Source organism: Ornithorhynchus anatinus, chromosome 21, assembly GCF_004115215.2.
Source record: "Ornithorhynchus anatinus isolate Pmale09 chromosome 21, mOrnAna1.pri.v4, whole genome shotgun sequence".
NCBI classification, from domain to species: domain Eukaryota; kingdom Metazoa; phylum Chordata; class Mammalia; order Monotremata; family Ornithorhynchidae; genus Ornithorhynchus; species Ornithorhynchus anatinus.
Window position 1 is genome coordinate 23,949,769 of NC_041748.1, and position 21,774 is coordinate 23,971,542.

General features: G+C 67.6%; 2 protein-coding genes across 2 annotated transcripts; one reads left to right on the forward strand and one right to left on the reverse strand.

The window, feature by feature from the left end:
• Nucleotides 1–1,488: 1,488 nt before the first annotated feature.
• Nucleotides 1,489–3,398, forward strand: GP1BB (glycoprotein Ib platelet subunit beta; the record flags this gene model as incomplete). Its single annotated transcript, XM_001520787.3, has 1 exon — nucleotides 1,489–3,398. A coding segment is annotated over one exon (933 nt), but the record flags the coding sequence as incomplete, so codon positions are not given.
• A 2,028-nt stretch (nucleotides 3,399–5,426) lies between these two features.
• On the reverse strand, nucleotides 5,427–20,265 carry CDC45 (cell division cycle 45). Its single transcript, XM_029049461.1, has 19 exons — nucleotides 20,195–20,265; nucleotides 17,187–17,246; nucleotides 15,265–15,357; nucleotides 13,873–14,010; nucleotides 13,396–13,572; nucleotides 13,076–13,131; nucleotides 12,702–12,750; nucleotides 11,737–11,798; nucleotides 11,143–11,193; nucleotides 10,884–11,003; nucleotides 10,134–10,265; nucleotides 8,567–8,665; nucleotides 8,174–8,344; nucleotides 7,565–7,703; nucleotides 7,193–7,276; nucleotides 6,961–7,079; nucleotides 6,253–6,329; nucleotides 5,810–5,876; nucleotides 5,427–5,578 (listed from the first exon to the last, which is right to left on the reverse strand). Exons 1-18 carry the CDS (start codon nucleotides 20,243–20,245, stop codon nucleotides 5,812–5,814), a joined length of 1,743 nt encoding a protein of 580 aa, XP_028905294.1. The 5' UTR covers nucleotides 20,246–20,265; the 3' UTR covers nucleotides 5,427–5,578; nucleotides 5,810–5,811.
• Between the last annotated feature and the right edge of the window lie 1,509 nt (nucleotides 20,266–21,774).

A 21,774-nucleotide genomic window follows, 5' to 3' on the forward strand; every position in this document is an offset into this window, starting at 1 on the left:
CCCCCCCGCTCTCGCTGCCGTGGCCCACCCCGGGCCCCTCCGCATGCCCCCTCCCCGTGTCGTCCCCGTCTCCCCGGATTGGGGAGGGGGGACATCCCCGTCGCGGGAACGACTCCGAGTCGTAGCCGGGGACGGGCCCCACCCCACCTCGGGACGAGGTCCCGCCTGGGACTCGGGGCGGCGCGATCCCCGCCTGGGGGATTCTCGTCGTCGGTCGTGTCCGACGACACCCGGTGAGACCTCGTTGACGATAATTATAACGATAACGATAAACGGCAGTAACGACGATATCCACCCCGCCGTCGCCGGGACGGGCTCGGCGTGTCTGTCGCGGGGCTGGGGGGGGGCCTGGGTCTCGCTCGCTCTCGGGGAGGGGGGGAGAGGGGAGGAAGAGGAGGGAGCGTCTTGGCAGGGGTCAGGAAACCGTGGTGTCCCGGGCCGGGCCCGACCGCTATCGGCCCCGGCCGTGGGCCCCCGGCGTCCGTCCGTTCCTCCGGCTGTCTATCTGAGGCTCGCGCGTGTGACCCGGGGATGGGGGTGTGGCGGTGCGGGGGGGTGGTCGGGAGTGACGGCCCATCTCCCCCGTACCCACCACCCCCACCCGCAGACTGGCAGTGGGCCTCGAGGCGTCACGGGCAGAGATCCTCCCCATCTCCGTCGGCCCCCTCCCGCCGCCCACCTGGGGCGGAGAGCCCCTTGGGCCGTTGAAAGGACTGGGCCTTGGGGGGGGCTGGGCTGGCCCATGTCCACGCCCCTGCCCAGACAGTGCTCCCGGAGGTGGGGGAGGAGATGGGGGGGGGGTAGGGGCGGGGCCCTGCGCGAGTTTCCCCTTATCTCCCTCCCCGACCCCACCGGCCGCACAGCCAGCTGCCCGCGAGCCAGTCTCGACATGGGCTCCAGTGAGTCTGCCCGAATTCGGGCCCGGGGGGCAGGGGCTGGGGGCCGGGGGTGGTGGCTGGGGACTGGGACTGGGGCGAGATCGGGGCCGGGGGCCGGGTGGGGGCGGGGGCTGGGGCGGGGGGTGGGCTGAGGGTTGGGCTGGGGGAGCCGGAGACCGGGAGGCGGGGACCGGGCTGCGGGTGGGGACTGAAACGGGGGCCGGGAGGGCTGGGGGTCAGGGACCGGGAGCCAGGAGGCAGAGACCGGGGTCGGGGTCGGGGCCGAACCGGAGTCGGGGAGTTGGGGTCGGGAGGGACCGGGGCGAGGATGGGCTGTCTCGTCCTTAACGAGCCAGGAGATGGTCTCGGGGTCAACCTGGTCAGTCCCCTGCCCCGGTCCGATCTCAAGTCCACAACCCGGGCAGCCTCATCCCTATTCTTCCTGCGGCCGACTCCGTCACCTCCCTCCGCGCTCCCCGTCACCCCCAAACCCTCCCTCTCAGGAGGTACGGTTCCAACCTGTGTCGGTCCCGTTGTCCCGTCAGCCGGTTCCCTCCGCCTCGCAGCCCCTCTGCCCTAGGGCGGTCGGCACCCCCTCCTCGCCCTGTGACCCCCTACTTTCTCTCCCCGGCGGCGGCTTCTCTCTCTCTCCCCCTTCTCACCGCGGCGGAACCCCAGTGGGCAGGACCGAGGCCAGCCCGGAGGCGGGGGGCTAGATGACCCGGCCCCCGGGCCGGGTCCGAGGCCGCGCTGCCGAGGAAGCTGGGCCCCGGTGTTACTGGGGAACCCGCCTCTCCGTGGCGGCCGGGTCTCGTCCGCCTCCTCTCCCAATTTGGGGGCGGGGGGGAGACGGAGGCGCGGGGCACCCGGCGTCCCCGCGGGCGCACGGCGCCGCTCACGCCCGCCCGTTGCAGGGCCGCGGACCCCGGCGTCCCGGGCGCCGGGCTGGCTGCCGCTGGTCTGGTGGGCGCTGCTCCCGGCCGGGCTCTCCGCCTGCCCCGCCCCGTGCCGCTGCGCGGGCACCGTCGTGGACTGCGGCCGGCTGGGGCTGACCGAGGACCTGCTGCCCGCCGCCTTCCCGCCGGCCACCACGGAGATCGTGCTGTCGGCCAACAACCTGTCGGCCCTGCCCGAGGGGCTGTTGGACGGGCTGACGGCCCTGCGCGCCGTCCGCTTGTCCGGGAACCCCTGGCGCTGCGACTGCGGCATCCACTACCTGCGGGCCTGGCTGCGCTGGCAGCAGCAGCGCGGCCCGTACCGCGAGCTGCGCTGCGCCTCGCCCCCCGACCTCCGCGGCCGCCTGCTGGCCTACCTGGCGGAGGACGAGCTGTTCTCCACGTGCCAGGCCCGGTACTGCCGCTGGGCGCTGGGCGCGCACCTCTGCCTCTCCGTCTTCCTGCTGCTGCAGGCGCTGCTGCTGCTGCTGGTCATCCTCAGGCTGCGCCGCTACCAGGCCCTGGCGCGCGAGGCCCGGCGCGCCGCCCGGGAGCCGCTGCAGACCGTGCCGCTCGTGCCCCCGCAGCCTGAGGCCCCCTCCGCCTAGCCCCGACCTCGGACCGGATGGGCCGGACGTTCGGGACGCCCCCGCCCGTCCTCCCCCTCCCGTCCCCAAGCCCCGGGTGGACCCCCCCCCCCGACTCCACACGCCATGCTCCCCTCCCTCCCCCCCGCACACCGGCCCGGGACCCTCACACCCCTTTCACCCCCCCCGGACCCACCGGGAATCCCGCTGCCCAACCTTCACCCCGCCCAGGCCCGTGTCCCTCCACACCCCCGTCCCCCGCGGACTGGCCCAAGACCCCCGTGGCCTCCTCCTGGGTGACTGGGCCAGGACCCTCGCTCCCCCCCGCTGCCCGATCTGTACTCCATCCACTCCCGCTCCCGTTCCTCCGGCCGAGTGGATCCGGCCGGGCCCCTTGTCCCTCACCCCCTGGGCAGACTGGCCCGAGACCCTCACGCCACCTCCCCCTCACCCCGTCCTCCGGGGAGACCAGCCCGGGACCATACTGCCCAACCTGCACTCCTCCCAGCCCCGCTCCCCCACACCAAGCGGATCGGGCTAAGCCCCTCGTCCCTCCCCCGGCCCTGGCCGACGGGCCCGGGACCCTCGTGCCACCCTTCTCCACCGGGGGCCCGGTCTCCCCACCCGCCCTCCTCCACAGGTGGGCCGAACGGCCATCCCCTCGTCCCGCGCTGACCCCTCCGGGCCGCGGGCGGCCCGGTGGGCGCCGCGGCCGCTCTCGGCCGGGCGAGAGGGGTCGGGGGACGGCGGGCCCCGATCCCCCCCGCGGTGAGCGCGGCCCCCGTGGATCTCGGTGAAAATAAAATCCCCGGCCCGACGCGTGTGCCGCATCCGGTTGGGGCCAGGGGTGACCGAGGGGGCGGGGCCGTCAGGCGCAGGGGCCCGCCGCGCGCCTCTGATTTCGGGTCGGGGCCGACGACGCTCTAGGATCCCCGCTCTGGCCCCGGGAGGAGACGGTGAGGCGCCGGGCTGTGGCGGGAACTCGCTCTGCTCTGAAATGGGCCCTCGTTTGTTCTGTCACGTTGGGCCCGAGCGTCTATCGTTCGGTCAGTCGGTGGTATTTCTTGAGCGCTTACCGTGTGCGGGGCATTGTACCGAGTGGTCGGGAGAGGACGGGATGAGAGAGTTGGGCCTACTCCGTGCACGAACCGGACGTGAGCGCTGGGAAGCGTCCGACGGAGTCGGCAGAGGCGACCCCCCCGGCCCTCGGGAGCCTTCCGTCTGGCCGGGGCAAGACCGTCGCTGAAATACAGGACAGACTGGAGGGAGGAGGGGAGGCGGCCGTGGACCCGAAGAGTTGCACGGGCGGGAGCTCGCCGGTGGTTCCGTAGTGCCGAGGGGGCAGACGGGGAGTGTGGGGCGGGGGAGATGAGGAAGGAATCGGGGCAGGCCTCCGGGAGGTGATGTGAGCCCTGAAGATGAGAAGGGCTGATGGGAGAGAGCAGGGGGAGGGAGAGGCGAGAATGGAGCGGCGAAGAGTTGGACCTCGAGAGGATCGATGAGCGCGAGCCGGGGCCTAGCGGGAAAGGAACGAGGACGAGTAGGGGGTAGGGAGCCGTCGGGCGCCGCAAAGGATGACACGTCATGGGGCGAGGGATGGGGAAGGGGTCCCGGGGTCCCCTCCACCCCGGCGACGGGGAGGTGGTCTGCAAGGTTTTGCGGAGGGGCGTGTGCACCCCGCTCCAATCGTAATCTTTATGTCCTCACCACCCGAGGAAACCACTGCTCCACCAGAACCTGTTTTCAAGCCCCCGGTTCTAACCGGAGCCTTTACTGTGCACCCACTCCGTGCAGGGCACCGTATTAGGTGTTGGGGAAGGAAGAAATAAAGAAGAAGCACATTCTCTGCCCAGAAGGAGTTCCCGCTCTATCCGGGGAGACGGAAAGATACCTGACTACAGCTAGAACGGCCCAAATGAATAATTGAGAAGGCACTTAACTGGGAGTGCTAAGGGTGGGGATCGATAAGTACGTATGGCCTAGAGGCGGCCGGGCAGTTTATGTGCTTTTAGGTGCCGCCCGATCCGTCGGGGGCAGGCTCCTTTGGAGAAGGCGGGATTTTAGGAGGGATTGGAAGGTGGGGAGGGCTGGGGGGGTCTGTCAGATGTAGAGAAGGTGAGAGCTACGGGTCCGGGGAGCAGCGCGAGCGAGGGGACGGGAGCGGGAGAGTCGAGACCGGGGGATGGCCGGGAGATCGGCTGCGGCGCGACGGAGCGTTCGGGTTGGGGAACGGGGGCTAGGCGAGGTGGGTTAAGTTCTGGCGTGACGCGGAGGGACCCGGGTTGGGGTTTTTTGAGAGGAGAGAAGGGGGCCGAGGGACGCCCGCGAAGACGGGCCGTGCGGCGCCGTGCGGTCTAGATAGGAGTGGGAGTGGCCGGAGGCAGGGAGACCAACGCGGAAACCGACGTAAGCGTCCCACCGCGATACGACCCGAGCTCGGATCGGGCTGGCGGAGCCCGTCAGGGCGGAGGGGGAGGGGGCGGATGAGGAAGAACTGGCAGGATCTGGCAGAGGAGCGGATGTGAGGGCCGAACGATAGCGAAGAGTCGGGGATGGCACCGGGCGGAGAGGCGGGCCCTCCCGTCCACGGTGGCCCGCCGATGCCCCCACAATCCCTCCTGCCGCAGCGTCAGCCCGATTCCCCGCGGTCCGGCCCTCAGCGGGTCGGGAGAGCAGCCGACAGGCCTCCTCCCGCTACGGTTACCGCCGGCCCCGGGCGGCCTCCCGCCTCGGGCTGGAGCCTTCCCTTCCCTCGCCCGGTTGGAGTGGAAGGTCCCTGTGGGCGGGGACTGGGTGGCACGGGCCAAGTCCAGCGCCAGGCCTCCAGTGGGTGTTCAGTGACTGCCCCCTCCACTTAGAGAGATCGCGCTTCGCTCCCCCCGTGGTGGCCGGGCGGGATGAGCGTGTGCGGCGGGCCACAGCCCGGGGGGGATCCGGGCACCCCTGGGGCCACGTGCCACGGACAGGTGCCGCCCCTGCCCTCTCCCCTGGCTGGGGGGGGGGGAACGGGACACCAGGCAGGAAGGTGGGGTTCGGGGTCTTTATTAGGTCCAAGGGGACGGGAAAGTTTCCCCTCCATCTAAAAAGTTTATCATTTACAAGCACCTCCCGTGGAGGCGGGCGGTGCGGGCCGGCGGGTAGAGGAGCGTCGGGCTTCGTTCCGAGGGCTTGGGTGGCACTGAAGAAGAAGGAAGGGCCCCGTTTCAGCCTGCCGTCCGGACCCCCCAGGTCCCCACGGGCCCCCAGGGCGCCGGCCCGGATCCCGGGGAGACACCTCCCGTCCGTTCAGGAGGGGCCGGTCCCCCACCACGTAGGCCCCAGACTCACAGACGCCGGCCCGGATCCCGGGGAGACATCTCCCGTCCGTTCAGGAGGGGCCGGTCCCCCGCCACGCAGGCCCCAGACTCACCCTTACGACAAGAGCGAGATCAGGGCATCCAGGAACTTGCTGCGATCCTCAATTTTCAGCTCGATGACTGGAGCGGAGGGTGCGGATGGCTCGGTGGGGGGGGGACGCGGGCGGACCCACACGGAGACGATCCAGGTCCCACCCCCAGCACCTCTGCCCCGGCACCTCCTCCCCGGCCTCCCGCCACGATCCACAGCCCCCAAAACGCCCTCCGGGACGGATTCCCGTAGCCGGACCTCCTCCCAGCGGTGGGCCCCGACCCCCGGGTTTCCCAGCGTCCCACCTCCCGCTGGCGACCCGGCCTGGCTCGTCCTGAGAGCACGGGCAGAGGGGCCGGAGGGGCGGGTGGGCACGTCACTAGGCACCGAAGCCCCCCGGTGTCCGCCCAGCCCAGCCCAAGGCACTGGCTGGGGATGGACCCCGCCGCCCGCGACAGCTCTTACTTGACAGATCGAAGTGGTTGTGCAGAGTTCTGGAGTTGGTGCTCTCGGCCGCTTTCTCAAACGCTCTCCCAAAGAAACTACGAGGCCCAGAGAGATGTTCCGGCCGGGTGTCTGGGCACCGCAGACCCAGAACCGTGGGGACCCGGCCGTTTTCCAGCACGGATCACGTCCCCCTGGACGTGGGCCTCCCTGCTCGGCTCCTTAAAGAGCCGCAGAGCCCGCGGAGGCCCCGGAACTCCCCCGGGGAGGCTCCGCGGAGCTCGGGGCGGGAGCGGCCTGACTCACGGCCGGCTTCCCCCCGTCATTTGCGGTGTTGGGGGGCCGTGGCGAGGACCCCCCTCCCCGCAATTTCTCCCCCGCGCCCTGGGCGCCGTCTGAGCCAGTTGAGCGTAGGCCTCAATGTGCTCTCTGCCCGTGTTCTTTATTAGGGCCCCACTCTCACCGCCTGCTGCCCCTCCTCTCGGGGATTCTGCCGGGTTTGCTCCCTCCCTGACCTTAGGCCAGCTGGGGGGGAGGGGTCGCTTCCACCCGACAGGCGCCCAATACAGCACCCCCTGTAACGTCCCGCCCCCGCCCCCCCACCCCCCCGCAGGGGCCCGGCCCATCTGGGCGATCGTGCCCCAGTGAGGGCCGGGACCCGGGATCTACCGGCGAGGGAGTGGGGTCCCCGGTGGGCCCCCGCCCGCCCCCGGGGCACCGGACGCTCACTTCTTCTTGTCCGAGGCCTCGGTCTCCGGCGGGATCCCGACCACGATCACGGTGCCCTGCTCCCCGTCCATCGGGGCCGCCATCACCAGGGGCAGCAGCTTGCAACGTCTGTTCTTGGTCTGGGGGGCGAGGGGTTGCTCGGTCCGGCCCCCCGCCGTCCGGAGGGGAGCAGGGAGGGCCGCGCCCCGGCCGCCTCCGGCCCGCTAGCGGGAAGCCCCGTCGCTGGACTTACGGAGCAGATGAAGGACTTGAGCAGACACTTGCTGAGCAGCCCCAAGGCCACAGGTTTGGAGAACAGTCTCACGTCGGGTGTGCCCTGGGGGCAGAGAAGGGTCGCCGGTGGGTGCCTCGGCCGAGGGTGGGGGCGCGGACGAGGGGAGGGCAAGGACAGGGAGGGGGCTAGGGCAAGGACAAGGCTCGGGGCGGAAACGTGGGCGACGGTAAAGACGAGGGCAAGGACGGGGCCGGGGGCGGGACGAGGACCGGGGCCGGGGAAGGGACGAGGGCAAGGAGAAGTCAGGGGGCGGGACGAGGCCGGGGCCGGGGCCGGGGGCGAGGGCACGGGCCGGGGCCGGCGAGGGGACGGGGCCCGTTGGGTGCCAACCTCCGGGAGGTAGCAGTAGAGGAAGGGTCCCTGGGAAATGACGAGGTTGGTGCAGATGCAGCTGGCCACGGTCTGCTGAATGGCCCGGAGACGCCTCTTAGCCAGCTCCAGACCCCGCTGCAGCGTGTCCAGGTTACTCCTGTCCCGGGAGTCAGCGGGTCCTCACTCCCGGCCCCCGCGACGCCTCCCCGCTCCCTATTCCCAGATCCCCCGTGCCCGCCGTCCCGACCTCCGACCCCTCTTCCCAACCAGCCGGGTGGCCCCGGACCCCCGGCTCCGCCCCAACCTCCGCTCCCCCTCTCGCTCGCGCCACCCGCCCGGCCGCCGAGAGCCCGGTTGGGATCCCGGCGGGCGCTGAAAGACACCGCGGACCCAGGCGGCGTCCAGCGGGAGCCGCCCCGAGCGAGCAGCGGCGGTCCCCCGGCAGCAGGGAGAAGTCAGACGGGGACCCCGTGCGGTCCTCTGGGCCGAGGCGGATGGCTGGGGAGCTCGGACCGCCCCAAGATACCAGGCCCCGGCCGGGAAGGAGAGGCCCGAGGTGAGGAGGCTGTGGGAGGGGGCCGAGGTTAAGGGGCTGTGGGAGGAGGCTGGTGGGGGTGCCCTCCGTACCTGGAGAGGCTGTCCAGAGCCCTGACGAAGCTGTCCGTGCCGGCCGCGTCCGCCCCGTCCTTGTCCACGCTCTCCATCAGGGAAGTGGCGGCGTAGACGATGTCGCTGGCCAGAAATTTGTTCTTGAAACCGAACGTGATGCTGAAAGTCTGCACCCGCAGGTCCTTCATCCTACAACGGGGGGAGCGGGCGGGGGGGGGCGTGGGCGGGTGGGTCGCGGGGGGAGCGGGGAGAGGGCCTGGGTGGGCGGACCGGGAGGGGAGGGCGGCACAATCGAAAGATCAGGGGTATTTGGTACCCAAGGGGGGACCGCTCGTCCCCAGTGGGCTCGGGGAAGAAGCGACCCCGGCTTCGGGGAGGGGGCGGGGGCGGGCAGAGACCGTCCGGCTTTACCCGAACTTGTTGGCGGACTCCTCGATCATGTCCCGCAGGCTCTCCTTCAGGGAGACGTCCATGGAGTGGAACTTCTGCTTCACCTGTTTCAGAGGCAGGCTGCGGGGACGGGGAGAGGCCGGCACGCTACCGGTATCTGGGGGCCACCGGGGACGGGGCGGGGGGCGTGCGCGTGGGGTGTGTGGGGATAATGCGGGGGAGGTGAGGGCGCGGGGGGCCCCCGGCCCAGGGGCTGCCGGGAAGGATTACGAGCTGAAAACCTCCCCTCCCGGGAGCCCTCGGTGAGGCACGGCCGGGGAAAGGGACGCTGCCGACTCGAGGGGGGCCGGCTGTGGGAAGGGGGCCGGGGGAGGCTCCCCGAGGAGGCCCCGGGCCGTTCTGGATGGCATCCTCCGGGCACCCGGCACCAGCCGCGGTGCTCGGCGCTTCCCCGAGCTCGGCCCGGCCCTCCGGCTCCTTCCCGCTGGGGAACTATCGGCCCCCACCCCGGCCTCCGGCCCCTAGCCCGGCCGGCCGGGAGGGTCCCCGAAGCGTGGGAGAGGAGGCACGCCGCCGTCAGGCCCGGGGCATCCTGAGCCTGGACCCCGGGTCGCTCCAGGAGAGACTGGAGAGAGGGCCGGGGGTCAGGGGTCGGGCGCCCGGCTTTGGAATTAAGGGCTCAAGGGTTTACTGGGGGCAGGCTCGACGCCTCTGGCTTTCCTCCCCCTCGGGCTCCTTCTGTGGCCCGGGCCTGTCCCTCCCCGGCCCCCCGCACACCTCCACCTCCTGCTAAACAGACCGACGGGAGGGTCCGGAACTCGCCCCCGCCGCCGGCCGGCCGCGGCTCACGGATTGGCGGCTGGGGACCCGCCTGGGGCGGAGAGGCGTTGCGGGGGGCCGCTTCCAGCCCTCGGGTGGGCAGAAACAGAGGGCAGAGGCCCTGGTTACAACCAGTGGGGTGTCTCTCTGCGGTCTCTCTCCGTTTCTCTTTGTTCCTCTCCATCCTTCCCTTTCCCGCACGGGTCTCTGTGACTTTTATCCCGGGCTGTGTGTTCCGGTGCCTCCGCTGAGGCCCCCTAGGTCCACCTATCTGCCCCTCTGGGGCTCCGTTCATTAGTCTTTAAGCTTGTTGTGGGCAGGGAATGTGCCTACCGACTCTTCTGTACTGGACACTCCCAAGCGCTCAGTATAGCGTTCCGCGCACGTTAAGTGAGCCGTAAATAAGACCGGTCGACGGCTTCTTCCGAGGACTGCTGGGCACGGCCAGTGCGGACCGTCACTACAGCACAGTTGCAAATCCCCGGTGACACTTCCCCCTGCGGGACCCCAGGGGATAATGGCGGCGGAGGGGGTCTAAACTTGCTCGTTTTCTACAAGGGGTCAGGACGGGGCAGCTGCCCGGACCCCGGGCCCGGCCCAGCCCGGGAGGCCGGCCGTTCCACGGCCGGGGAGGGGGATCACGAGTTCCTCCCTGCGATCCTCCCGGCACGGAAGCCCGTCGGCCGGGGGACCCCCCCGACCTCCGCCGCCCAGCGCCCGGCGGGAGGGGCCGTCCGTCGGCCGGGCCCTGCCCCCCACGGGCCCTCACCCCATGTCCGCCAGGAATTCCTGCAGACGCTTCTGGCCCTGCAGCGTCCACAGCTTGAGGCTGGCCGCCGTGTAGCCGCTGTTCCACAGGCTCTCGTACAGCGACCAGTGCTGGTACAGGGCCAGGCGCAGGCTGTCGCAGCAGGCGCCCCGTTAAGGAAGATTCCGAGGTCCTCGACGCCCATCTCCCGTCCCCCTCGGTTCCGAAGGGCCGCGATCCCCCCGGCGTGGGGGTGGCTGGCCCGGCCCCACCCCGCGCCCCCGACGCTCACGCCGGGAGCCGGCGGTTCCCCCGCTCGGGTCCGTCCCGCACCCGGTCGTGGGCGACGGGCCCGTCGCCCCGAGCCCCGCGGCCGGGGGTCCCTCCGCTGTCCGCCCCCTCCCGCTCCCCCTCATCAGCGGGGGGCCGTCGGGAGTAGCCTGTGGACGGGACCGACCCCGGACCGCGAGGTGCCACCCGCAGTCCCCACCACCCGGAGAAGCAGAGTGGCTCGGCGGACAGATTCCGGGCCTGGGAGTCGGAAGGATCTGGGTTCTCATCCCAGCTCCTCCACCTGCCTGCCGCGTGACCTCGGGGAAGTCACTTCACTTCTCCGGGCCTCAACTCCCGCATCCGTCAAATGGGGGTTAAGAGCGGGAGCCCCACGTCGGACGGGGACCGTGTCCGACCCGAGGGACCTCTATCTGCCCCGACACCTGGAGCGTTCGGCACGCAGTAGGCGCTCGACGAGTACCGTAACGGGTAGGATACTCGTATTCGAAGGCGATCCTCATGCAGTCGATGGACAGGGAGTTCTCCTCGTCCTCGTTGCGGTGGTTGTGGCGGGACACGTGTCGCTGCAGCGCCCCGACGTCCGTCACGTACTTCATTCTGGAGGCGGGCGTGGTCCGGGCTCACGTCGGACCGACGGGGTCGACCACGGCCCCCCGCTCCCCCGCTCCCTCCCCCGGCCCGGGAGCGGTGGCCTCGTCGCCCCTTCCCGGAGCCCGAGAGGCGAGAGTGGCCTTACTGAGTGATCTTGTCTTGTATCCACTGGTCCGTCAGTCCAACGATGGCCCACCTGGGTGGGAGGAAGAAAGCGGGTGGTGAAGGGAATGGGGACTTTCAAACCGGAAAGGGTCAGGGAAAAGAAAGCAGGCAGAGAGGGACAGGTGACTCTGGCCCCAGGTCTGGCCAGCGAGTGCGGTGACCGTCCGGGGCCCGGAGCCCGGGGTCTGTGGTACCCGCAACTGAAAACCCATTCGGACACGGCCTCGGGTCACCTGGAGGGGCAGGGTTGGGGACTCCCTCCCCCGTCTCACTCTGGCTGGGGCCGGCGGGGGTCTACTCATCCGTCCCCCGGGGGGACAGAGGGGCGGCAGAAAGGGTCATTTGTTTCCTCGGTTTTCCTCCGGGCTCCACGCCGGCCCGGCGTTGCCCTCACGGGCCGCGTCGGATAGCGCCGGCCCCCGGCCCCGCTCCACGGTGACGCTGGCCTGGCTGGGGATGGTGCCGCCCGTCGGGGACGGGGTCAGGTCACGGGGCGGAAGCGGCGAGCGGACCGGCGGTTTGGCCCAGGAAGTGTCCGGCCCGTGGGGAAGCGTGTGAGCTCGGCGCCACGTACCACAGCATGTCGTTCAGGTCCTTGGACATGATCCAGGCCAGGTCGAACATCACCATGGCGGACTGCGGGACAGACGGCGGACATGGAGGCCCTGAGCCGGTGCCCGGCCGCCCGCCCCGTTTCCACCGGTGGCTAGGCGGCCGGGGGCCCGGGCCGGGTCGGCCCCCGCCTCGGGGCAGGGGGTGGGCACGCGCAGGGCCTTAGTCATCATCTGCTGCTTTTTCCTAGCTCTGAGCGCCCGCTCCACCCACCGCTCGGCCCCCTCGGCTGCCAGCGCCCTGGGGCGAGTCAGGGACAGCCAGGGTGGGCGTGAATAATAAGAATAGTTTGGGTATCGGCTGAGTGCTCACTATGCGCCGGGCACCGTTCTATGCACTGAGGTAGACGCAAGGTAATCGGGTCGGATACAGTCCCCGTCCCGCATGGGGCTGACGGTCTTAATCTCCATTTTACAGATGAGGGAACTGAGGCACAGAGAAGGGCAGGGTCTTGCCCGAGGTCACCCGGCAGACGAGTGGTGGAGCCGGGAGAAGACGCTGGCTGCGGCCCCGTGGTCCGGGACTCCCGGCCTCGGGGGCCTCCAAGGAGACGTTTCCCCTCCCGAGCCCGGGACCCTCCACGGTGACCGAGAGAAGCTGGGAAGGTTGTGACCGTCCCGCCCGGGGACGGCCCCGAGGGAGGCGGGAAGGCCGGGCTTCGGCTGCTGTGGCGGACGTGGGCGTTGTTAGTTTTCTCTGATGTGTGTGGATTTTCGTGTGTGGGTTTGTGGGCGTGCACGCGCACGCCTTCCTTCCCTCCCTCCCCCTTCCCGCCCCGCTGCAATTCTCCCCACAGCTGGGTTCCCGCTCTCCCGCTTGGCTGATGGCAGGAGCGCCCAGGGCTACGTCAACGGGAATGGCCAGCGGACTGTCCCGGCCAGCCGGCCCAGTGGCCGGGGCACGGTCCGGCCTCCCGCCGCCGCTCACCGAGGTGCCGTGGTACTCGTACTGTTCGTAGTCGAATAGGATCTCCTTCCTGCGGGGGAGAGACAGAGCCCACAGGCTCCCTGCCCCACCTGCCCCCCGGCCCCCGCCACACCGGGGCTGCGCCGGGATGGCGGTCCACCCGCCCTCAGGTCCCCCCGCGGCCCCAGGCAGCCGGACCCCCGCGGCCAGCGGTGCCGAGATGGGGTGGTGGCGGTGGCCGGGGCAGGTTTCCCTCACTGGACGCGGCCACCGGGCAGAGGCCTTCGGCGCCTCGGCGCCCCCCGCCCTCCCGGGGCGGGAGCGTGTGCGCGTCGGGGACACCGCCGCCCCCCGTGGGGAGCGAGACCGAGACCGGGCCCCGCCGGCTGGCCTACCTGCGGGCTTCCCACTCCCGCCGCTCCCGGCGCCTCATGGTCCGCTCCACCACGGCCTGGCACGGGAGACGGAGCCCAAACCCCCCTCGTGTCGGGGACCGGGGGACCCCCGCCGCTCCTGCCCGCGCCCGCGGCCCGCTCCGCGCCTCTCTCCTCAGCCCCTCCGGCACCGCGCTCGGCCGGCGTACGCTACTCCCGGACGGACGGACGGAAGGGGCCGTGTCCCCACCCTCGCCGCACCTCCCGACGAATGACCCCCGGGGCCCCGCGGCCCGAGGGCCGGGCCGGACCGCCCCGGCCGTCGGGGGAATCCGCCTCACCTCCTCGAATCGCCTGCGCTTTTCGGCGGGCCCCGCCCTCTCGCTCTCGCTCCCCGAGCTCTGTCCCCCTTCCTCCTCCGCCTCTTCCTCCTCCTCCTCCTCTTCCTCGTCATCTCTGAAGATGTCCTCGTAGGCGGGGACGCCCAGGTCATCGTCTTGCTTGATGAGCAGCTTCACCTGGAGGAAAGGGAGCCGCGGGGTCCCGGGCGGCCGGCCGAGCGCCATCCCGGGCGGGGCCGAGAGCGGAGGGAGCGGAGGGCCGCCCCGCCGGCACCCCCCGGTCGGCGGGCCCTCCGAGCGGGCACGCCCGCCCCGTCCGCGGCCCCCCGGCCCGAGTTCCTCCCCGCCGGCTCCCGGGTTAGCCCTCGCCCCGCCGGGCCCCGTGCCGCGGCCGGCCGGGGCAGACGGTCCCGACGGCACCGCTCCCTGACCCGCCGGCCTCCCGGGGGGGCACGGATCCCCGCGGGGAGCCAATACCTGCGTGTCGTTGTACACGTTGACGACGTGGACGGGCCGGTGCGTGTCGCACACGAAGAAGAGGGTGTCTTCCTCGGGCTGCAGCGCCTCCAGCAAGTCCACGTTGGCGCCGCAGTTGATGAGGAGGAAGTGACGGAACTGGAGGGGACGAGCGGGCCGGGTCGGACCTCCGGCGGCCCGCCGGGGATCCCGCTTCGGGGGAGCTTCGCGCCTCCCCCCAGGGTCCCTCCCGCCCCGCCCCCGAGGGCCCGATCCAGTAGGACGGGGCGCCCGCGAGAGGTCCGGAGTTCGGCGAGCGGCCCGCCGCGTGACCTCGGGGAGCCCTCGGTTTCACGGCCTGTCAAATGGGTGGCTTCCTTCCCTTCCCTCCCTCTTACGCTACGACCCCCTTGTGGGGCGGGGACCGTGTGCGGTCTGATGATCCTGTACTAATCAGCTCCGGGGAGGGTCGTGGCAATAACGGTTACCGAGCGCTGTGCTAAGCGCTGGGAGAGAATATACAGGCGGGAATTAGACGTGGTCCCCGACCCTCGTGGGGGTTCACAATCCAAGCTCCCGGGGAGCGGCTGGGAGCCACGTGGGCCTGGGGGGCCGCGGGTGCGGGCGGGAGCCACGTCGGCCCTGGGAGGAGGGTGGTAGGATGGTCCCCGACGACCTCTTTGCCCTCGGGGAGACGCCTGAGGTTCGGTCTCTGGACGGCGGCAGGGACGGGGGTGCGTGGACTTGGGGAGAACTGAGCCGAGCCCCCGCCCCGACCCCATCCCAAACCCGCGTCAGAAGACCGGGAGGACCGAAGGGCTTTAGGACGCGGTGGAGGCCGACGGGGATCCGGAAGCCCCCAGTGACCGTTAAAGCCCCGGGAACGTCCCAGAGTCGCCGTGGTTCCCCGGGCGAAGGGCAGGTGGGGGAGGGCGCGGACCGGGCTCTGCGGGGCCGGGGTTCGGGGTTGAGGAGGAGGAGAGGTGTGGGCCGGGCGGGGTCCCTCCTCGGGGACCCCCCCCCGTCGGGCGCGAGGCCGGAAGAGGCCAGGTCACCGAGGCAGGGGGCGAGGGGCCGCGGTTCGGGCTCAGGCTGACCCCTGGGCTCCGGGTGGGTCTCCGCAATCCTCAGCTGCCCCCGGGATCTCTCCGGGCCTCAGTTTCCCCATCTGTTAAACGGGGGTGCCAGCGCCCGTCTCCCCAGGCCTCGGTTTCCCCCAGACGTGTATCGGGAGAGCCACCGCTCGCTCCCCGGGGCTCAGTCCCCCATCCGCTGGGGGCGCGAGGGCCTGCCGAGGAGGAGGCGGGTTTGCGGGTGGGGGATGCGGTGGGCGGGGCCTGGTGGGGCCAGAGGACCCTTCCCACAGCCGACCCGCCACGGGCCACGCTGCCCGTTGGCCCGGGCATCTCCTACCTGCTCTTTGTGCTCCAGAAATGCCGTCTCCAGGTCCTGCCACCCGGACACGGGGACCAGGGTGTACTGAACGTGGTCGCACTGGAACAGGGCCTGGGGAGAGAAGCCGACCGAGGCCCACGTTCTAGTCCCGGCCCCGCCGTCGGCCCGCTGTCCGATCTCGGGTAAGTTCCTTAGCCTCTCCGAGCCTCCGTTTCCTCCTCGGTACGAGGGGAAATAGATTCCCGTCTCTCCCGGGAGTGTTGTGAACACACAGCCCGCTGTAACTGGTGATGACAGAGTGGCAGTGCTCAACAACTGGGGGGGGGGTGGGGATGGAGAGACAGAGAGAGCTCTCGTGCGCGGGAGAGGGTGGTCCATACAGTAGCCGGGGCTCCGCCCTGGACCCAGAGGAGCCGGTAGTTACTGTGGAACCTGTCCACGGGCTGGGTGGGGAGACTCCGGTCCCCCCCCCCATCCCCAATCTCCACCTCTGGGGCCGTGATCCGCCCCTCCCCTCGCTCCGCACCCCGGGCAACAGCAGCGGCAGTCAAGCGGGAGCCCCACGGGCCCTCCGACCCAAACCTCCGGTGTCTGGGCTCTCCTGCGCGGCTCACGTACGGGGCTGGGGTGCGCAGCTTGGCCGCGCCTCTCACCCACAGGGCCGGCACGCACGGCTCATGCGAGCTCGGGCCTCGGAGTCGGACGACCCGGGTTCTAATCCCGGCGCCGCCACCTATCGGCCGCCTGACCTCGGAGAAGTCACTTCTCTGGCCTTCTATCTGTGCTCCCTCCTCCTCGGAATGGAAGCCCCATGTGGAACCTGGTTATCTTCTCTCTACCCAGTGCTTGGCACGTGGTAGGCGCTTAACATACACCTCAGTTATTATTATGGCTGGCCGGCCCGGAGGCCCTGCGCGTGGCTCGCGTGCACAGCTCGTGTCCGTGGCTCGTGTACGCGACTCTCACATATTCAACTCACGCGCATGGCCGGGGTGCACAGAGCTCACCGACAGAGCCCTCGGCAGGCCCCCGAAATGACCCTTATCGAGATGTCCTTTGCAGGTTGGGAAACGAAAAAAAAAAGGTTCCTCAGTACCCAAGACTGTAATAATAACAACAACGCTGGTATCTGTTAAGCGCTTACTCTGTGCCAAGCGCTGTTCTAAGCGCTGGATAGTGATGGCATTTATTAAACTCTCCCTATGTGCCAAGCCCTGTTCTAAGCGCTGAGCTAGACATAAGGTAATCGGTGGTCCCACGGGGGGCTCACAGTCTTTAATCCCTGTTTTACAGATGAAGTAACTGAGGTCCAGGGAAGTGAAGTGACATGCCCAGGGTCACACAGCTGAGAGGTGGCGGAGCCAGGATTAGAACTCGTGACCTCTGGCTCCCAAGCCCGTGCGCTTTCCACTGTGCCGCGCTGCTTCTGGAGTGTAAGCTTGGTGTGGGCAGGGAATGTATCTGTTTATTGTTATACTGTTACTGTTATATGTTCATTAATAACGTTGGTATTTATTGAGTGCTTACTACGTGCCAAGCACTGTTCGAAGCACTGGGGTAGAGCCAAGGTAATCAGGTTGTCCCACGTGGGGCTCACAGTCTTCATCCCCATTTTCCAGATGAGGTCACCGAGGCACCGAGAAGTGGAGTGACTTGCCCGCCGTCACCCAGCTGACGGGTGGCGGGGCCGGGATTAGAACCCACGACCTCTGACTCCTAAGCCCGGGCTCTTTCCACCGAGCCACGCCGCTTCTACAGTCTTGTTGCTGCCTACTGTTATCCGTCTCTCTCGAGCGCTTAGTACGGCGCTCTGCACACAGTGAGCGCTCGATAAATATGAATGAATGACCCCCGGGCTGCCCTCTGCCTCCGATCTCCAACCCCCAGCTCCCAGCCCCCAACCCCCTTGGCTCCGGAGGGACGAAAGCCAGTCTCCTTACCTGGAGGATTTTGCAAGCGCATAGCGCGTCCACGTCAAAAGCCACCAGAAGCAGAACCCTCTGTGGGAGCGAGAAAGATGAGGAAGAAATGAAAACAATAATAATAACAATAACCGTGGGAGCTGCGGAGCGCCTACCACGTGCCGGGCACCGTTCTAAGGTACAAGCCAACGGGATCCGACGCAATCCCCGTCCCACGTGGGGCTCCCGGTTTTAATCCCCATTTTACGGACGAGGGAACTGAGGCACAGAGAAGTGAAGTGACCGGTCCAAGGTCACGCAGCAGAGGCGCGGCAGAGCCTCCGGCCTCCCGGGCCCATTCTCCGCCCCCCGGGCCAAGAAGCGGCGTGGCTCAGTGGAGAGAGCACGGGCTTTGGAGTCGGAGGTCATGGGTTCGAATCTCTGCTCGGCCATTTGTCAGCTGTGTGACTTTGGGCAAGTCACTTCACTTCTCTGTGCCTCAGTCACCTCATCGGTAAAAATGGGGATTAAAAAATGTGAGCCCCACGTGGGCCAATCCCATTGCGCCGTATCTACCCCAGCGCTTAGTACAGTGCTCTGCAGGGTAAGCGCTTAACAAATACCATAATTATTATTAAATACCATGGATGGATCGATCCTGTGGAGAGGTTCGCCCTGAGCGCAACGCTTTGGCACACAGCAGGCGCCCAGCAGAGCGTTCTGCACACGGCAAACGCTTGTTATAGGACTTGGCGCCCACCAAGCCATCCATCAGTCCTTCCTGGGGCTCGTGAGGACGACTTTCTCCGTCAATTCAACTCCAAATCAATGGTATTTATTGAGCGCTTACTGTACTGAGCGCTTGGGAAAGTACAGTACGGCAGTAGAGAGGGACAATCCCTCCCGAGCTCACAGCCCGTCCGTGAGAAGCCCGGTCTTTTCGCCCTTGGGAATCAGGAGGCCCGGGTTCTCATCCCGGCTCTGCCCGCTGTGAAACCCCGGGCAGGTCACTCAACTTCTCTGTGCCTCGGTGTCCTCATCTGTAAAATGGGGATCCGATACCCGCTGTCCCTCCTCCTCAGACCGTGAGCCCCGTGAGGGACAGGGACCGTGCCTGACCCGCTTGTTCGACTCCTCCCTCTCGTCCCGTCGGGTCCCTTGAGGGCCGGGATCGTGTCTGTCCACTCTGTCGGATTTTTTTTTAATATCAATCGATCAGTGGCATCTATTCTCATTTTTTTTAATATCAATCAATGGCATTTATTCTCGTCGTGGGCCGGGAACGTGTCCCTCCCCCCCGCACAAGCCCTCGCTCCGGCGCCCCGCACGCAGGAAGCGCTCAGTAAGTAAGATCGATGATGGGGATTTATGAGAGGCGGCGTGGCTCGGTGGAAAAGAGCCCGGGCTTGGGAGTCGGAGGTCACGGGTTCGAATCCCCGCTCCGCCGCATGCCAGCTGTGTGACTTTGGGCGAGTCACTTCATTTCTCTGGGCCTCAGTGACCTCCTCTGTCAAGTGGGGATTGAGACCGTGAGCCCCACGGGGGACAGGGGCCGTGTCCAACGCGATCTGCCTGTATCCACCCCAGCGCTTAGTACGGTGCCTTGCACAAAGTTACGGGCTCAACACATACCATAATTATTATTATCGAGCGCTTACTGCGGGCAGGGCACTGTGCACTTGGGCAGACAATAAATGCTCACTAAATACTTTTAGACTGTGAGCTCGTCGTGGGCAGGGAATGTGCTTGATGTTCTAAAAGAATAATAATAATGATGGCACTTGTTTAAGCGCCTCCTAAGGGACAAGCACTTTTCTAAGCGCCGGGGAGGACAGGGTGATCAGGTCGTCCCACGTGGGGCTCACAGTCTTAATGCCTATTTTCCAGCTGAGGTCACTGAGGCCCCGAGAAGCGAAGCGACTTGCCCAGAGTCACCCGGCGGACGAGCGGCGGAGCGGGGATTTGAACCCATGACTTCTCAGAGCCTGGGCTTGGGAGCCCGAGGTCACGGGTTCGAATGTCAGCTCCGTCTCTCGTCAGCTGGGTGACTGGGGGGCAAGTCGCTTCGCTTCTCCGTGCCTCAGTTCCCTCATCTGTAAAATGGGGATTAAGACTGTGAGCCCCACGTGGGACAACCTGATGCCCCTGGATCACCCCCAGCGCTTAGAACAGCGCTCGGCACAGAGTAAGCGCTTAACGAATCCCAACATGATTATGATCCTCAAGCCCGGGCTCTTGCCACTGAGCCACGCTGCTCCTCCGGTGTCCTCTCCCAGGCGCTTAGTGCTTCAATAAAAATGATTGTGCATTTGTTCAGCGCGGGTGCAAAGCGAGATGATCAGGTCGCCCCACGGGTTCATCCCCATTTTACAGATGGAGGGAACCGAGGCCCAATGTTGGTATTTGTTAAGCGCTTACTAGGGGCCGAGCACTGTTCTAAGCGCTGGGGGAGACACAGGGGCATCAGGTCGACCCCCGTGGGGCTCCCCGTCTTCGTCCCCCTTTGACAGATGAGGGAACTGAGGCCCGGAGAAGTGAAGTGACTCGCCCACGGTCACCCAGCTGACGAGGGGCCGAGCCGGGATTCGAACTCATGACCTCTGACTCCAAAGCCCGGGCTCTTTCCACGGAGCCACGCGGCTTCTCTAGTGACCAGGGAAGTGACCCGTCCCCAGTCACCCGGCAGACCCGGGGGCGGGGCCGGGATTCGAACCCACGCCCTGCGCCTTCCGAGCCCGGGCTCCTTCCACCGAGCCACGCCGCTCTGGCCCCCAGGAAGCGCTGAGGGCAGGGGACTACGAAGGGGGGGGGTGGGTTTTTGCAGGGGCCCCAGCGCTTGGCACAGGGTTTGGCGCCCAGGTGTCCACCTCCCTTCTCTGGGCCTCGGTTGGCTCGACGGGGGCGAAGGCGGGGAGGAGGCCCCCCGGGGGTCGACCCGCAACGCTTAGCTCAGGGCTTAGCGCCGTGCGGATGGCAGCCTGGGGGGGTGGGGGGGGGAGAGGAGGGAGATGAAGCCCCGCGCACGCGCAGACGCGGCCCCCGCGCACCTGGCCCTGGATCAGCTCGTAGAAATCCCTGCGGTGGTCGGCGAGGAACATGGTCGCGGGGCGGCGGGGGGCGGCGGGGGCTCCGGGGAGGCGGCGGGCGCGGGGGGGGCGGGGCGCGCCGCCGAATCCCCCGCGCCCCATTGGTCCGTCCCCCTGCCCGTCAACGCCGCCGGCCCATGGCCGCGCGCCGCCCCGCCCGCCCGCGCACGCCATTGGACGAGCCTCCCGCCCGGCGGGGAGCCCGTGGCCAATGAGAGGCGGGAGCGGCGAGGCCGGGGCAGGACGGGCGCTGGGACTTCCGCCCTTAGTCACGTGGGGGAGGCGCTGACGTCGACGTGCTCATTCATTCATTCATTCACTCCTTCCTTCATTCACTCCTTCATTCATTCGTACATGGGAGGCCGCGTGGCGCGGTGGAAAGAGGCCGGGCTTGGGAGTTAGGCGTCATGGGTTCGAATCCCGCCTCTGCCACTTGTCAGCTGTGTGACTGTGGGCCACTCACTTCCCTTCTCTGGGCCTCAGTGACCTCATCCGGAAAATGGGGATGAACTGGGAGCCTCCCGTGGGACCACCCGATGACCCCGGATCTCCCCCAGCGCTTAGAACAGTGCTTGGCAAATACCACCATTATTATTATTATTATTATTCTCTGCCCGCCACCACCTGACAGCCTAGAAGGGGGAGACCCACAACAAGAGAAATCAATAATAATTAAGTCGGCATTTGCTGAGCTCTTGCTATGCGCCGAGCGCTGTTCTAAGCGCTAATAATAATTATTATTGGATGAGGGAGGGTGTCGCAGGCCAGAGTTAGGATGTGGGTGGGAGATCAGCAGCGAGATGGACGAGATGGAGGGACAGCGAGAAGGTGGGCATTAGCGTGGCTCGGTGGAAAGAGCCCGGGCTTGGGAGCCAGAGGTCGTGGGTTCAAATCCCGCCTCAGCCACTTGCCAGCTGTGTGACCTTGGGCAAGTCACTTAACTTCTCTGTGCCTCAGTTACCCCATCTGTAAAATGGGGATTGAGGCTGTGAGCCCCTCGTGGGACCCACTGGTTACCTTCTATCTCCCCCAGCGCTTAGAACAGTGCTCGGCCCATAGTAAGCGCTTAAAAAATATCAACATTATTAGAGGAATGAAGGCGGGGGGGGGCTGGATGGGAGGTGAGGAAAGAGGGAGCAAGGTGACCGCGTGCTTTAAAGCCAAAGGTCAGGAGTTTTCGTTTGATAGGGAGGTGGATGGACGATCACTGGAGTTTCTCGTGACGTGGCGTACGCGGCCCGAACGTTTTTGTTAGAGAAATGATCCGGGCTGCCCAGGGAAGTATGGATTGGAGTGGGGAGAGACAGGAGGCAGGGAGGTCAGAGAGGAGGCTGATAAAGTAATCGCGACAGGGTAGGAAAATTGATTGGATTAATGTGGTGGCAATTGGGATGGAGAGGAAAGCGTGGATTTTAACGATGTTAATAATAATAATAATAATAATAATGTTGGTATTTGTTAAGCGCTTCCTCTGTGCAGAGCACTGTTCTAAGCGCTGGGGGAGACACAGGGGAATCAGGTTGTCCCCCGTGGGGCTCACA